This window comes from Paramormyrops kingsleyae, chromosome 8 (assembly GCF_048594095.1).
Source record: "Paramormyrops kingsleyae isolate MSU_618 chromosome 8, PKINGS_0.4, whole genome shotgun sequence".
Classification (NCBI taxonomy): Eukaryota; Metazoa; Chordata; class Actinopteri; order Osteoglossiformes; family Mormyridae; genus Paramormyrops; species Paramormyrops kingsleyae.
The window spans coordinates 6,425,489-6,441,556 of NC_132804.1; the positions used below are offsets into that span (position 1 = coordinate 6,425,489).

A 16,068-nucleotide genomic window follows, 5' to 3' on the forward strand; every position below is an offset into this window, starting at 1 on the left:
GTAAAAAATCTGATCAAATTTTAAAAAGATGCTCCTTCATGTTGGCTTGTTGGCTAAGAGAAACATGTCCATGGTTCTTTGGTCCACTTTACTTGGTAAAAGTGAAGTTTGGATCAAAATCCATTTACGTTACGTTACTTCCAGCAGATTTTTATTCTTTCCCTGTATTTTAACATTTAGCCCATTTATATGACCAGTTATTATAAATTGGGCAGTTTGGAGAGACCTTTTCAGCTATTCCACATGTATTTCGATTGTGGGAAGAAGCCAGAGGGAAGCATACAGACTCCAAATGCATGGCTATAGAAGTAGGAATTCAAACCCACATCCCAGGGGGTATAAGGACACTGTAGCTGCCATAATGAGAGTAATCTATGAGCAACCATGGTTTACAGTGTTATACTTTGAAATATACCTTTAAGCATGCACGTGTTTAATTAATAATATGGAATTTGTATGCCGTTTTCATATCGGTATAATATAAACAGAATTTCCATGCACAGTGATGAAAATCTCATAGCTGCTGTTACTTATGCTTGTCCTAATTGGCCAGCTAATTTTTGTCTTATACTGTATGCTGAAACCCACCCAGGCTGCTGTGTTGTAAAGAAAACAGAAAGTATCCAAATCAATTTGAGGTCCAATCGAAAATATTAAAATGAATCATTATTTGCATTTATTGAATAACATCTTATGCATCGTAGACAATCTATGCATTTATTACACTGTTTCCACACCTCTTCATGTGCATCACACAGCTATAGCAAGACCCACTCGATTGTTGCCCCTATCAAAGATGGTGTAGAACTCTCTGATGAAGACGTCACCCAGGATCCAGAGCTGGCCAAAGCCACCGGTACTAATGCGAAGCATGCATCCACTGCTGTACTATAATGGAAAAGTAAAAGAAACATTAACAATTCAAAGGATGGTTGACTAAGTTAATGATTATGGCTTGTAGTCATGAGTATTCTGAGAGGGAGAGACAAGGCAACAATGAAGTTTATTCTCTAGTGTTAAGTAACATGTCATTGGTGGAATGATATAACAGAAAGAAAGATTATCAGAAGAAGGGTAGCAGGAAATAGATGAAGAGTAAATGTTTGCTATGTATACTTTCCTGATTCCTGTTTCATATGTTTATTCTGACAGATTTCTGTCGGCAACCATATCAATTATGTAATCTGCCAGTGCTCTCATTAGAGTTCAGGGGTTTTAGTAAAATGGTAGCCATTGAATCTTCTTTTTGGATCTAATAGAGTGAAGCTTAATCCTGGTTGTGCAAATCATACCTGAGAAACATATGCAGAGGGAGGGATACTGAAGGCATATCCGCCAAGGGTAAAGGTCAGGTCAGGCATGGATCCCACGCTGTTGCAGTTCACGAATGCCTACGGGACACAATCCTTCATCTTATTTTTTGTTCATGCAGCATTATTTGAATGTCAAAGTAGAGCAGGCTGAGCCTCTTACATCTCCATTTTGGTCCACAGAAGCCTTCAAAGAGCTCAGGAGGTTTTGAATGTCATTGCTTGGTCCCACGATGTAGGAGGTGCCGGTATCCACAATAGCTTGGCAGCCACCAGAGCAAGCAACAGCATTTTTATTGATAGACACGCTGCAATGGACAAAAGATCAGTTGACCACTGACAAATAGCGGTCAAATTTGTCCCTTACACTCCTACAGACATTGTTTCTCAGGAATGTTCCAGGATGTAGCAAAGACAGGTACATTCGTTCCCTTCACTTTTTCCAAATTACCGATATATTTTATATGCTGCAAGCGCTAGTAATTTTTTTGTGATATATGATGATCTGACAACTGGATGCCAAAAGACGCCGACCAGACACTGACCTGTTCATGTTGATCTGCCAGTAGGATTGAGAAGACAGTGGGATCCAGTAAATGGATCCTGTGTAATATGAAGAGTCGATCCCACCAAAGATCACCACACTGCCATCTGCACTATCGCTGAAAAAGAAACGTCATGTTAGGTGACCTGGCTGTATAATTTCCTGCTTATCTGACCAATGATCTGGCCCCACCTGGTCAGGTAGACGGAAAACAGGTCCTGAGAAACCAGCCTCTGGCTCATCATATTATCAAAGACTGGGGTGGCACCAGAAGAAGAAACTGACGGGAAGGCGAGTCCCAGGATCCCATCGGGTACCATATAGTACATGAATTGAGCCTCTGTCTGACTCAGACCAAAGATCTGGTTGCGAACGATGATCCCACCAACCTTAGACAGGAAAGAACAGATTATTAACACTGTGGATAAATAGGTTTGCAATGTAATGTCAATATGGTGATGTGAAGCTCCATGAATGTGCTGTTATGACAGCCCAGTTTGAATTTGATCCTTAGGGACCACAGTCAAGTTGCAGATGATTGGCTTCTTTAATTAGTGTCCAAAATGTAAAACTTAGCTGAAGTTTTACAACGCATTTGTTAAAGGTGCCATAGAAGGATAATCTGACTTTACCTTGGCATAGTTGAAAAAGGAGTGTTCAGTACATGGAAATAACATACCGTGAATCTCAAACACTATTGTTCCTTCTTTTAAATATGACACTTGAATATGTGACAGAAGGAAATGAACGTAACAAAGTTCTGTTGTAGTGAGGGATGAAATAACTGTTTTGGGACACAGTTCATTTGATTCAGTTCAACAAAAGGATTCATTATGATATGTTCACTAATTCGTTCAGTGGTACTTCCTGTTTGCATAAAAAAGATCTGAAACACCTGTGTTCTGATATGTCAAAAAATTGCCTATTATTTAGGCTAATTGGTACTAAGGAGTAAACTAAATACCACCAATATTCCATCCATCTATCCATCCATTTTCTGCAAACGCTTGTCCTGGTCAGGGTTGTGGAATGTTCAGAGCCTATATCACTAATAGTCATTGTCATAAATCGTGAATATGTTGCATCTGTAAAATCTCTAAAATGCACTGCACATGTAGGCTATACACTGCATCAGTAGATGATGTACTTCAGTCACGACTGACGTACGACTCTCTTGTTTAGTAGCCTGAGTCTCTTGTGCCCTGACTTGCTCAGCAACTTGTTGACTCCTCTGAGTCTCTCATTGAGAATGAGACTGAGAGACCCAAAAAAGTGGAGAGACTCCCTTGTTCATTGACTCACTCACCAACTCATTCCTTTTTGGGTGTCTCATTCAGAACTAAACTAGACTCCCTGTTGTTTGTTCACTGTAGACATATATATTCAGTTCCAGCTTTAGTCTTCAGCCAATCATATGCTCACTTACAGCACACCCTCACATGGCTCACTGGCTATAGTTGAGAAGGGAAGCTGCATTCATGACATAATTCTGAGGAAAATTAGAAGATAGAAAAGAACGACTCATTGCAGGGAACTGAGTATGAATGATTGGTTACTGGAAGGGACTCATTCCCAATAAACGAATTGTTTGCAAATTTCACAGCATTATTCTGCAGGTATTGCAAATAACGAGCAGAGGACAACAGCGAAAATGGCAGGCTGTATGCATACGTTTCCCAAAACCTCCCGTTTGCAACTTACATAGCTGGAGCAGTGCTAACGTTGCTAGCAGCCTGTTTCGTTTCTAGAGCCAAATTTTACGGTTGTAACTGGGCCCGTAAAACCACTTCTGGACATTTTTCAACCAATCCCAATTCATATACCGTCCATGTAAACACCAGAGAACAATTTGAGAAAAAAGCATTCTATGTCACCTTTACGGTGGTGAAAAAGATAAGAGACTGTTCTGCTAAACTCGGCAAAAACATGGAAAAGGAAGATGAAATGATCAATGGTTTATGCTACAAAAATTCCATAAAAATATTTGACATTGAGCAAAGGTACTAATTGCATAAAGTACAGTAATATCTGCATGTGAATTTGTTCACCATGTATAGCCAGCACAACGCTGTGTATTTTAGCACATCGGTTTACCTCAACGGTGTCATATCCCAGCACTCCAGTCATGCTCCCAGTCCCATACTGGATAGCCACTGAATTAGATGTGGACTTGAAAGTTTTGGATCCTTTTGGGTTGAATTTAGCATGGTTGCCTGGAAAAGTAAAAAAAAAAAAAAAAAAGCCACTGTGATTTAAGGATTTTTTTACTTTAAATTTTTAAGCAAAATTGATAGGCAGATAAAATTGTAATTAGGGATTTGAACTTTTGAAAAAAGACCCAGGACCAATGTAATTGTACCTTTGGGGTGATACTTGAAATACAGGTTTGTGAGGTCACTAAGTACACAAATCTTACTCTTGCTGCTCTTGTATTGTGTAAATTTCAACAGCTGCCAGAACTATTAGCTAATATTACTGCTATGTCATGGATTACATTCTTGCTTCCTCTGCGACTCTGCTACCTCACTGGGATGGAACAAGAATCATCAGAGCCTTCAGATTTTAAATATGAGCCCAAGACAGGACAGCACCATAGAAATGTCAGAGACTTGACCCGTAACCAAGGCAACAATGACAGCCGTCACTCACTGCAAGCCTGGCTGGAGCAGCTGATGGATGGTACCCATAGGTTGGAGGATCCAGTATCAAACATAACATTGAAGGACTGTGGTGGATTTCCAATGGAGATGACACCATAGTATTGAAGCTGTACAGGAAGAAAGATACCAGAAGTTCATCACAAGTATGAGTTGTGTAGTTCAAACAATACCCACTCATCTCTCTATTACATAAAATGTACAATAAAGGTGTTATCTTTAAAATCAAATATGTTATGAAATAAGTTGTATTAAGCAGACATTTCTCAAAGAAACACACTGATATTGTCTGTTTAATGTTCAAGCTGTGAATTGAAAAACAAAAGGAACAATCATTTCAGTTACTTAAGACCCAGTCATGTTCTGTTTGTGATGTCAAGAATGAACTGCAGAACTCCAGATGGCCTTGTCTTTATTCAGTAAATTAGCTGTTCGACTGCAAGTACAATATGAACCAGTTTTTCACTTCACTTTCACTTAACTTTCATCTATTTGCTGAAGTTATGCTTCTAACTACAGAATACGTTTCAGTTTTAATTATCAGTCATTTATAATGACCAACATATGAGGTGGACAGTTCCTGGGTTAACAACATCCGACTTATGTACAACTCGTACAACAGACTGCCATAAAGAATGTTATATCAAATATTTGGGTTAAATACAATGGTTCGTAATAGGGAACATACATGCTACTTTGTGACGCTCGTGAAACAGTGCTAGGCTTCAGCGGTTTTTCGGCTCGAGTTCCAATGCAGTACTGCATGAATTACTCTTTTTTTTACTCTATTATTATTATTCTATTTTATATTACAGCAAAATTTGACGTACGTCTCGTATCCTGGGGACTCCCTGTGTCTCATATAGAGTACTTGTTGTATACAATCCTAACTCCTGAATAAGCTGCTTATTATGCATCATTTACCTTCTAAATATCTCCCTATTCTATAATTGTGCCCATGTGTTTTTGTGCCTCTTCAGCTGTGCGATTTGTGTTTTCTGTAAATGTAGCCACCTGTTTGAACAGACTGGAAAGCCATTGATTCAGTCTGAGATTTTAGAATTCATGAAGGTCACTTACGTCAGCATCGTTGGTCATCCGTTCAGTGTTGGCGAAGTTGCTGGCAAACTTGACCATAGGTTTGTAGGGGTGTCTCTTCCTAAACTCCTCCCACAGTCCCTGCTCCTGCAGGACCTCCCTCGCCGTCATTCCCTTTTTCAGGGGAATCCTGCAAGTACATCACAGTCATATTAGCCTGCCTGTGCTCCAACACATTATCATGAACCACGTGAAGAATTTAAGGTGTAATCTTACCCTGATTTTCTCACTTAAAATGAAAGAAAACCTTAAAATCGTAACATTCACCCTGCTGAACCTTAACGCTTCATTAGGTGCAGTTGGAGATAATGGCAAACTTGAACTCACTCAACTACAGTTTCTGCAAGAATGTAAATAATTCAAAGTGGTAGAATGAAGGTCTTACTTGTGCAGGCACTCGGAGAGGGCCACCAGGGCGAACAGCAGAAAGGCTAGCTTCATCGTGACTGTGTCCACTAGTCTGCACTGGGTGACTGGGGACTCTGGCTTTGCTCTGGCTCTTATATACTGGGTCACTGTTTACTCACTTCTTTATCTGGGCGGTAAGAAAAACACAAGCTTTCAGTAAGAAGTAAACATTTTGGGGTAGGAATGACAGCAGGAATCCTCATTGCGATTGAACTAAGATCAATAGAACATTCTTATACTGACAGTGCATAATAATAATGAATATTATTAATGTATTATGGGATATGCAGTGTGTCCCTGTGAGCCTGAGGAAATGAATCTCCAAGGGAAATTGCCATTTAAAAAATACAGTGAAAACAATTGCGTTTGATCAGTGGGAAGCCAAGCCAAGGTACATGCTTACTTAGTCTTGCTGCTTTTCCTGGAAGTGAGTGTCAGAAATTGACAGCATCAGCAGTCCCCATACTCTGCACTTTGTGGGATCGGCCGCAGGCTTGCTACGAACCTGCATAAGATGATTGTATCCCAGGAGTGTAATGTATCCCAGGGAAATACAGACACACACAGTCACAAACACAATCATACACTATAGGCAATCCAGAGACACCAGTTGACCTAAGTGTGCTACTTTGGATGGTGTGACAAAGAACACATTGGGAACCTGCAGACTCTAGGTGGACCCGACTGAGCTGCTGTGTCATCCTATATAATATATATTTTTTTCACATAAAAAATTAAAAGAATCACTATCGAGAGTCTGGAACACATTACTGCTTTCCTTGATGTCATGCTTTGCTTGACAGGGATTGGACTCTGTTTCAGATGGAAAATCTGAGGGCTGAGAAATGTCAGCTTCCTTAGCCTGTGTCATGAAATGCAGGACGAATGACTCGAGGGCTGGTGTTTGGTGAAACAAAAGGGGTTTTATTGAGCTTAAACAAACAGGAACTGGAAATTAACAAAATTGTCAGGGATCAAAACGTGAGGACTAGTACCAGGACAGACATGGGCTGACAGGAAGAGCGACATTAATGACCGGACTAGTGATGACCAGGCAAACAGGTACTTAAATAGACTAACAAGAGGCAACAAGCATCAGGTGTGGTCCATCAGGGCCACATGAGCGAGGAGACAGGAGGGTCCGGCAGAGGAGGTGGGTGGGACCTGACACCCGGAAAATAAACAGTAATATTTAATCAGCACGTAATCTTCTACATGAGGGCACTAATGAATGTGTCCAGTTCTTGAAGTTGATGTCCTGGAAGCAGGAAAAACTGGCAAGCATGAGGATCTGAGTGATTTTGACAAGGGCCGAAATGTGATGGCTAGCCGACTGGGTCAGAGCATTTACAAAACAGCAGGTCTTGTGGGGTGTTCCCGGGATGCAGTGGTCAGTAGCTACCAAAAGAGGTCCAAGGAAGGACAACTGGTGAACCAGCAACAGGGTCATAGGCGCCCAATGCTCATTTATGTGCGTGGGGAACAAAAGCTAGTCTGTCAGGTCCGATACCACAGGATAGGAACTGCAATACAAACTGCTGAAAACCTTAATGCTGACTAAAGGTATCAAAACTGGGCAGAGGGCCCATGCTGACCCCTGTCCACTGCCAAAAGCACATACACACCTCACATCTTACAGGACTTTAAGGATCTGCCTTACCCAGTGCAGCTTACCAATAGTTAATAGCATTAAGGTCAATGTGTCTCCTTCAGCATGCTTGTACAGTAATAGCCAGACAGCAAGATTTGCTGACCTCTCGTAATTGCTACAAAAACAGAAATAACTGCGACAACTCAAAATATATTTATTGAGTGATTCATGCAAAATGGCTCAGAGTCAGAATATAAGCAGGCACAAGTTTCAAGTTACAGTAAATACAGTTTGGTGTTAAGATTAGTGGCAATATAATCCTGGTCAAATATACAGAACCAAACCCATTTCAAGCTTATGCCACAAAAGGTTTTGGGATTAAAGTGTTCTTTTCCTTGCCTCCATTCAACTTTTTGAAAATGTGAACTGTACTTATGAAGATGTCAGCACCTTATTCTCTAAATAAAGATGCAAACAATGGCATTTTTCAACAAAGTCCTGTGTATTTTCCATACTAAAACCATGTGACAAAAACTGTTTTGGTACTGAATGCTGACTCACATTTATTTATTTGAGTGTGGAGACTAGACCCTTAAACCAAATACTGAGGTGGAGGGCTGCACACAAATTAATTTATGCCCAAAATCATGGGTATGTGTCATGATCCGCTCTGTCCGCTCCTGATGTGTACCACGCCCACCTCGCTACCTCGTGTTCAGCCCTGATTGTGATCATCTGTGTCCTGTTATGTTTAGCCCGTCTTTTGTATTTAGTCCTCGTCTGAGTCAGTCTTCCCCAGACTTGTCATTGTAGTGTCAGTGGATGTCCGTGCCTGTTCGTCGTTTGCCTAATAAACCCCGTTATCTGAACTCCTGGCTGCAACTCGCCTGATTTCTGGTTCGTCGGATCCCAATGCTGACAGAATGACAAGTCTCCCAACCAAGCTCAGCGCTGTCGGGGCGGACCTCTCGATCGACGAAGAGGTGCTCCACTGGACCAACCTGCTGGAACTCCGCGATGATCCAGAGGCACGCCCGCTCGTAAAGGAGTGTTGGCAGCTCTTGAAAAACAGAGACATTCTCGGTGAGAAACAGCTCCACGTAAGGGTGGAAGAACGCCTTCGTCGGCTGAGGGGGAGAGCAGCTGTTTGGTTGTCCCCGCTGGGATATACCTCCTGGGAGCCGCCCCCCGACTCACCTTCGAACGTCCTCTCCGTCCTGGGCAAGACGGCTAGAGCTCCAGCCTCCACCGCCCTGCAAAAGACGCGTCTTCCACAGCGCATTACTGAGCTTAAAGCGGCTTCGGCCGCTCAACCCCCCAGCTCCAGAAGGAACCGGCGTAAGCAACGCCGAACGCGGCAAGAAGGAGAGGCAGCCACCCCGACGCTCTTCCTGGGAGCCTGCTCTCTGCTCCCCGCCTGGGAGCTACCCAGGGAGCATGACAGCTCACCGCCCGCCTGGGATGACATGCCTCTGCCCGCCTTGCCAGCTTCCATGGAGAGCAGCCGCCTCCGTTGGAGGCTTACTGTTACCGGCCAGAGCGTCTGGGGCACGGCGGCCTTCGCGCCGTGAGAGACTCTATTCCCCGGGTCTCCAAAGCCCTTAAAGGTGCAGCGCCTAGTCGCTCAGCTCCCCTCCTGACGCCCGCTCCGGATCTGCCCGTGGCACTGCCTGCTGCAGCTGCCGCCACTCTGCCCGCGGCACCGCCTGCTGCTGTCGCCGCTCTGCCCGCGGCACCTCCTGCGGCTGCCGCCGCCCTGCCCGCGGCACTGCTGGTCCTGCCTGACTCGCCTGTCCTGCCTGACCCGCCTGTCCTGCCCCCTGCTGGCCGCACGCCTGAGGTGCATGCCGAGGCACCCCCTGCTGGCCACGTGACTGAGGCGCCCGAGGTGCCTGCTGAGGCGCTCCCTTCTGACCTGCCTGTCTCGCCTGTCCTGCCGGCACCTGATCTGCCTGTCTCGCCTGTCCTGCCGGCGCCTGATCTGCCTGTCTTGCCTGTCCTGCGACCACGCCCGCGGCTCTGGCTGCCCCGCCTGCGGCTACGCCTGTTGCATCATTAGAGGCCCTGACTCCCTCGCCCTTACCCCAGCAAGGCCGACGCCCCCCAGGGCCCCGCCTTTCAGTGTCCCGTAAGGGACGGGGACATAGGCGTCGGGCCCGGGTCCCGCCCGCCCTGCCCCCTGGCTCGCCCGTTCGGCCCCTGGCTGTGGCTGCCTGCGGGTCCTCCGGCTCGGGGTCTGCGGTCCCCTCCGGGTCCCCCCCTGGTTCCTCGGTGCCGGTCCTCGGTCCCGCCTCCAGCTCCGTGTCGGCCGCCTCCGGGCCCCCCTGCTCCGGCTTGGCGTCGGACGGCGCCTTCCCCGGCTCCGCCTCCGCCTGCCGCGGCTTCCCCCTCCTGCCTGCCTGCACCGGTGTTCCCTCCTGCTCCCTCCGTGTCCCCTCCGTCACTCCCTCGTCCCGTTCCCTTGGCCCCTGGGTGGTCCCCTCCTGCTCCCTCCTCCCTCTCGCTTGCGGCCCCTCCGGCCGCTGCCCGTCGCCCGTCTGGGTTCCTTCGGGCTCCCCTTCTTCCTCCTCCCTTTCCCTTCGTCCCGCCTGTGTTTGCTCCTTGTCCCTGTGTTCCTCCTCTGTTCACCCCTGGCCCCTTCGTGTCGCCTGTGGGTGTTCCTTCTGTGCCCTCTGTGTCTCCCTTCTCTGTCTGTTTGTCCGCGTTTCCTGTGCTTTGTTGGGTCTTGTCCTTTTTCTCGTCCCTGTTTCTGTTTTGTGTCTCTGTCTTGTTCCCTGTTCTTCGTTGATGGTTTTTTGTTTTGTCTTTCAGGTCCTGTTCCCCGGTCTCGTCTCGTCCGTCGCCTCCTCTCGGGCGCGCCCGGTGTGCGCGCCTTTGGGGGGGGGGGGGTTCTGTCATGATCCGCTCCGTCCGCTCCTGATGTGTGCCACACCCACCTCGCTACCTTGTGTTCAGCCCTGATTGTGATCATCTGTGTCCTGTTATGTCTAGCCCGTCTTTTGTATTTAGTCCTCGTCTGAGTCAGTCTTTCCCAGACTTCTCATTGTAGTGTCAGTGGATGTCCATGCCTGTTCGTCGTTTACCTAATAAACCCCGTTACCTGAACTCCTGGCTGCAACTCGCCTGATTTCTGGTTCGTCGGATCCCAATGCTGACAGTATGGCTCAGTGCAAAACCCATGTTGTCCTGAAAATCTCTGTAACAGTTGTACATTGGTAACAATTGATGCAGGTGTTTGCAGTGGGGAGTTCAGAGGTGATTCCTGTGTCATGCTCTCACTGAAGAAATTCCATTGAATGTTGTGGAGATATTTTTTTATATCTGGAGATATTTTTTTATAATCCCTCCTCTTCCAAACTTTATACTTAGCTCAACGCAGTCAGGCAAGTACCATTCTCCTTTCAACCTCCAAACCCAGACTCGTCCATCAGATTGACTCCAGACTGAGAAGTGTGATTGGTCACTCCAGAGAACACGTCTCCACTGCTCTAGAGACCAGTGGCGGTGTACTTTCCACCAGTGCTTTCAATTGTACTTGGTGATGTAAAGCTTGGATGCAGCTCACCACCTGTAGGAGGGGCCATAGGGGTCGGGTGCAGTGTGAGTTGGGCAGTGGCCGAAGGCGGGGACCTTGGCGGTCCGATCCTCGGCTGCAGAAGCTAGCTCTAGGGACATGGAATGTCACCTCTCTGGTGGGGAAGGAGCCTGAGCTGGTGCGCGAGGCTGCGAGGTTCCGACTAGATATAGTCGGGCTCACCTCGACGCATGGCTTGGGTTCTGGAACCAGTCTCCTCGAAGGGGGTTGGACCCTCTTCCACTCTGGAGTTGCTCACGGGGAGAGGCGCCGAGCTGGGGTGGGCATACTTATTGCTCCCTGGCTGGGCGCCTGTACATTGGGGTTTACCGCAGTAGACGAGAGGGTAGCCTCCCTTTGCCTTCGAATGGGGGGACGGGTCCTGACTGTTGTTTGCACTTATGCGCCAAACGGCAGTTCAGAATACCCACCCTTTTTGGAGTCCTTGGAAGGAGTGTTGGAGAGCGCTCCCCCTGGGGACTCTCTTGTTCTGCTGGGGGACTTCAATGCCCACGTGGGCAATGACAGTGAGACCTGGAGTAGCGTGATTGGGAGGAACGGCCCCCCGATCTGAACCCGAGTGGTGTTCTGTTGTTGGACTTCTGTGCTCGTCACGGATTGTCCATAATGAACACCATGTTCAGGCATAAGGGTGTTCATATGTGCACTTGGCACCAGGACACCCTAGGCGGCAGTTCGATGATCGACTTTGTAGTCGTGTCATCGGACTTGCGGCCGCATGTCTTGGACACTCGGGTGAAGAGAGGGGCGGAGCTGTCAACTGATCACTACCTGGTGGTGGGTTGGCTCTGCTGGTGGGGGAGGAAGCCGGCCAGGCCTGGCAGGCCCAAGCGTATAGTGAGGGTCTGTTAGGAACGTCTGGCAGAATCCCCTGTCAGAGGGAGTTTCAACTCCTACCTCCGGCAGAACTTCTCCCATGTTCCGGGGGAGGCGGGGGACATCGAGTCTGAATGGGCCATGTGTCCATTGTGGAGGCAGCTGACCGGAGCTGTGGCCGTAAGGTGGTCGGTGCTTGTCGCGGCGGCAATCCCCGAACCCGCTGGTGGACAGCTGATGAGTACCGGCAGGCTAAGCGGAATGCGGCTTCGGCGGTCGCTGAGGCAAAAACTCGGGTATGGGAGGAGTTTGGCGAGGCCATGGAGAATGACTTCCGGGCGGCTTCGAGGAGATTCTGGTCCACCATCCGGCGTCTCAGGGCGGGAAAGCGGTGCAGCATCAACACTTTATGGTGGGGATGGTGCGCTGCTGACCTCAGCTCGGGACGTTGTGGGTCGGTGGAAGGAATACTTCGAAGGCCTCCTCAATTCCACCGACACACCTTCCAATGAGGAAGCAGAGTCTGGGGACTTGGGGGTGGACTTACCTATCTCTGGGGCAGAGGTTGCTGAGGTGGTTAAAAAGCTCCTTGGTGGCCGGGCCCCGGGGGTGGATGAGATCCGCCTGGAGTTCCTCAAGGCTCTGGATGATGCGGGGCTGTCTTGGTTGACACGCATCTGCGGCATTGCGTGGACATCGGGGGCGGTGCCTCTGGATTGGCAGACCGGGGTGGTGGTCCCCATCTTTAACTCTCTGGGGTCGAGTATGTCGTCGGCGACATCGCGTACTTTTCGCGTCTATTTCAGTTTATATCTCGCTGAAATCTTAATGTAGAATCATGAAAAAAACGCTGGCTAAATCCGTAATCTGTCTTCTTTTCAAAACGTCCATTGTCGGAAGTATTAAAGTTTTTTTAATTAGGTTAAATCGGCAGAAAAGTAAACCATGTCATCTTACTTTGTTTTACCTGCATCGGGGGCGTGTAGTGCCGCTCTCACCTGAAGATCGCTATTCACATTCTAAATAGCCGCATTAGCGCGTATTCAAATCGCATTCGCATGGTAATTTGATTAACAGCGCAACGGTGAAACGCGATCCAGATACATCCCCTTCAGCTCCATAAAAGGGGGTTGGGGACGTGGCCAGGTGACAATGGCTCATTCATACACATGAAAGTTGCTACATATTCAATGAAAGGAGCCAGAAATAGTGACATGAGTTAGGTTTTTCTTATTTATTTATCCAAATGAATGTTGCATCTACACCATTTAGTCATCTTCATGTAGCCAAGACTTTGGTGATCAGATATCTGGGATCAAAACAAACTGCCAGCATTGCTTACTATGTACTTTTATAATGTTTCTGCAAGTGTTCCAAACTGCATTTTGCAATGTCTATACTTCGATTTCAAATTTCAAACTTAACAAAAATCTGACATATTTACAATATATATTAAAATAAAGATGAGTGTAATGGCAAAACAAATATATAAGAAATAATTTATTTGCCATGAATTAAGTTTATGATATTTGAAGAAATGTGTGATCATGCCCCAGTCAGTGAAAGTGTGTTTCCTACCCCTAGACCCCAAAGGGTTAAGAAGGGAGACCGGAGGGTGTGTTCCAACTATAGGGGGATCACACTCCTCAGCCTCCCTGGTAAGGTCTATTCGGGGGTGCTGGAGAGGAGGGTCCGTCGGATAGTCGAACCTCGGATTCAGGAGGAGCAGTGTGGTTTTCACCCTGGCCGTGGAACAGTGGACCAGCTCTATACTCTCGGCAGGGTCCTGGAGGGTGCGTGGGAGTTTGCCCAACCAGTCTACATGTGTTTTGTGGACTTGGAGAAGGCATTCGACCGCGTCCCTCGGGGAGTCCTGTGGGGAGTGCTCCGGGAGTACGGGGTGCCGGACTGCCTTATAAGGGCTGTTCGGTCCCAGTACGACCGGTGTCAGAGCTTGGTCCGCATTGCCGGCAGTAAGTCAGACTCGTTCCCGAGGGTTGGACTCCGCCAGGGCTGCCCTTTATCACCGATTCTGTTCATAACCTTTATGGACAGAATTTCTAGGCGCAGCCAGGGCGTTGAGGGTGTCCGGTTTGGTGACCTCAGGATTAGGTCTCTGCTTTTTGCAGATGATGTGGTTCTGTTGACCTCATTAGACCGTGACCTTCGGCTCTCACTGGAACAGTTCGCAGCCGAGTGTGAAGCAGCTGGAATGAAAATCAGCACCTCCAATTCCGAGACCATGGTCCTCAGCCGGAAAAGGGTGGAGTGCTCTCTCCAGGTCGGGGAGGAGGTCCTTCCCCATGTGGAGGAGTTTAAGTATCTTGGGGTCTTGTTCACGAGTGATTGAAGGATGGAGCGGGAGATCGACAGGCGGATCGGTGCGGTTTCAGCAGTGATGCGAGCGCTGCATCGGTCTGTCATGCTGAAAAAGGAGCTGAGCCAAAAGGCAAAGCTCTCGATTTACCGGTCGATCTACGTTCCTACCCTCACCTATGGTCATGAGCTGTGGGTAGTGACAGAAAGAACGAGATTGCGAGTGCAAGCGGCCGAAATGAGTTTTCTCCGCAGGGTGGCTGGGCTCTCCCTTAGAGATAGGGTGAGGAGCTCGGTCATTCGGGAGAGACTCAGAGTAGAGCCGCTGCTCCTCCGCATTGAGAGGAGCCAGATGAGGTGGCTCGGGCATCTGCTTAGGATGCCTCCTGGACGCCTCCCTGGTGAGGTGTTCTGGGCATGTCCCACTGGGAGGAGGCCCCGGGGAAGACCCAGGACACGCTGGAGGGACTATGTCTCTCGGCTGGCCTGGGAACGCCTCGGGATTGGCCGGGGAAGAGGGAAGTCTGGGTTTCCCTGCTGAGACTGCTGCCCCCGCGACCAGACCTCGGATAAGCAGAAGTAAATGGATGGATGGATGGACTTATTGCACAGGTGGCATCTTACCACGGTACCACATTTGAATTCACTGAGCTCCTGAGACTGACCCATTCTGCCTGGTTTAATTCTGTTCTGTTTGTCCTTATGTTCCAGGTATTTCTTAGTGGTAGGCCTCGGTGTTTGTCAGTATGTCCTAGTTTGTTGTGCCTGGTAATTGTAACTTATTCCACCTATTTATTGTTGGCCAAAGCTTGTCCTGATTGGTTGATTTGGTTATAGTCCACACCTGCCCCTACACTCTAAAAAACGCTGGGTTGTTTTTTCAACCCAAATGCTGGGTTGAGACTGCTGGGTAACAAAGTTGGGTTGATTTAACCCAATTTGGGTTGAAAATCGGTCTTGATCTATAACCCAGCAGTGCTGGGTTGGGAACGCGGACGTGAAAGAGAGCACGTACGTCACGTCAACATCCAGGGACATCAGCGAGAGTTGACGGAGTTTTGCGCCGTCTTTAGAGGGAAGCCAGTGAAATTCTGTCTGAAACGTAAGTTATTCAGTGTGTATTTAACAATGTTCATAATAAATAAAACATTTGGTTTACTGTATAATATATATACACGCAAATTTTAGGCTTTCGGTCAGTTGAACTGAGATTACCTAACGACTAAGCGACGGCCGATCTCTTGCTCAGTGGACGGGAAAGCGCGCGTGACATCGTCATCGGAAGGAGCTTGGAAAGGATAACGTAAAATTTTTAAATATTACTTTTGTATATGTTAAATCTACTTTGTTTATTATTAATGATTTACTGTGTTAGATACGGTTTTGATATAGCGGAGTTTACTTAACTAATTTGATTTTGTCAGCACATCCACATAAATTTCCCGCTCTGCTTGTAAGGTACATTTCGTTCAATTCGTTTGACTTAGTTGTACATTCGACAGCAAACGATGTTAATTTACTACGAACATGTAATTTCTTTAATCCTGTAAATGGTTTGATGCAGGCGGGAATGTCTGAGCTCAGCTCAGGCTAAAGGAAGCTTGAAACTAAGCATGTTCGACGGACATTTTCTAAGCATAGTGCTAAGGCCATAGTCAGTGGTTAACTAATGCTGATAGCTTGGTGTGTTATGGTCTTTAATGCTCCTAAAGGTTTTTTAGGTGTTCTGAAGG

General features: G+C 47.3%; 1 protein-coding gene across 1 annotated transcript; it reads right to left on the reverse strand.

The window, feature by feature from the left end:
• Positions 1 to 750: 750 nt before the first annotated feature.
• Positions 751 to 6,050, reverse strand: LOC140592184 (pepsin A-like). The gene is made up of 9 exons (XM_072714898.1): positions 5,995 to 6,050; positions 5,592 to 5,739; positions 4,504 to 4,621; positions 3,949 to 4,067; positions 2,047 to 2,243; positions 1,856 to 1,972; positions 1,474 to 1,618; positions 1,293 to 1,391; positions 751 to 888 (listed from the first exon to the last, which is right to left on the reverse strand). Exons 1-9 carry the CDS (start codon positions 6,048 to 6,050, stop codon positions 751 to 753), a joined length of 1,137 nt encoding a protein of 378 aa, XP_072570999.1.
• Positions 6,051 to 16,068: the final 10,018 nt, after the last annotated feature.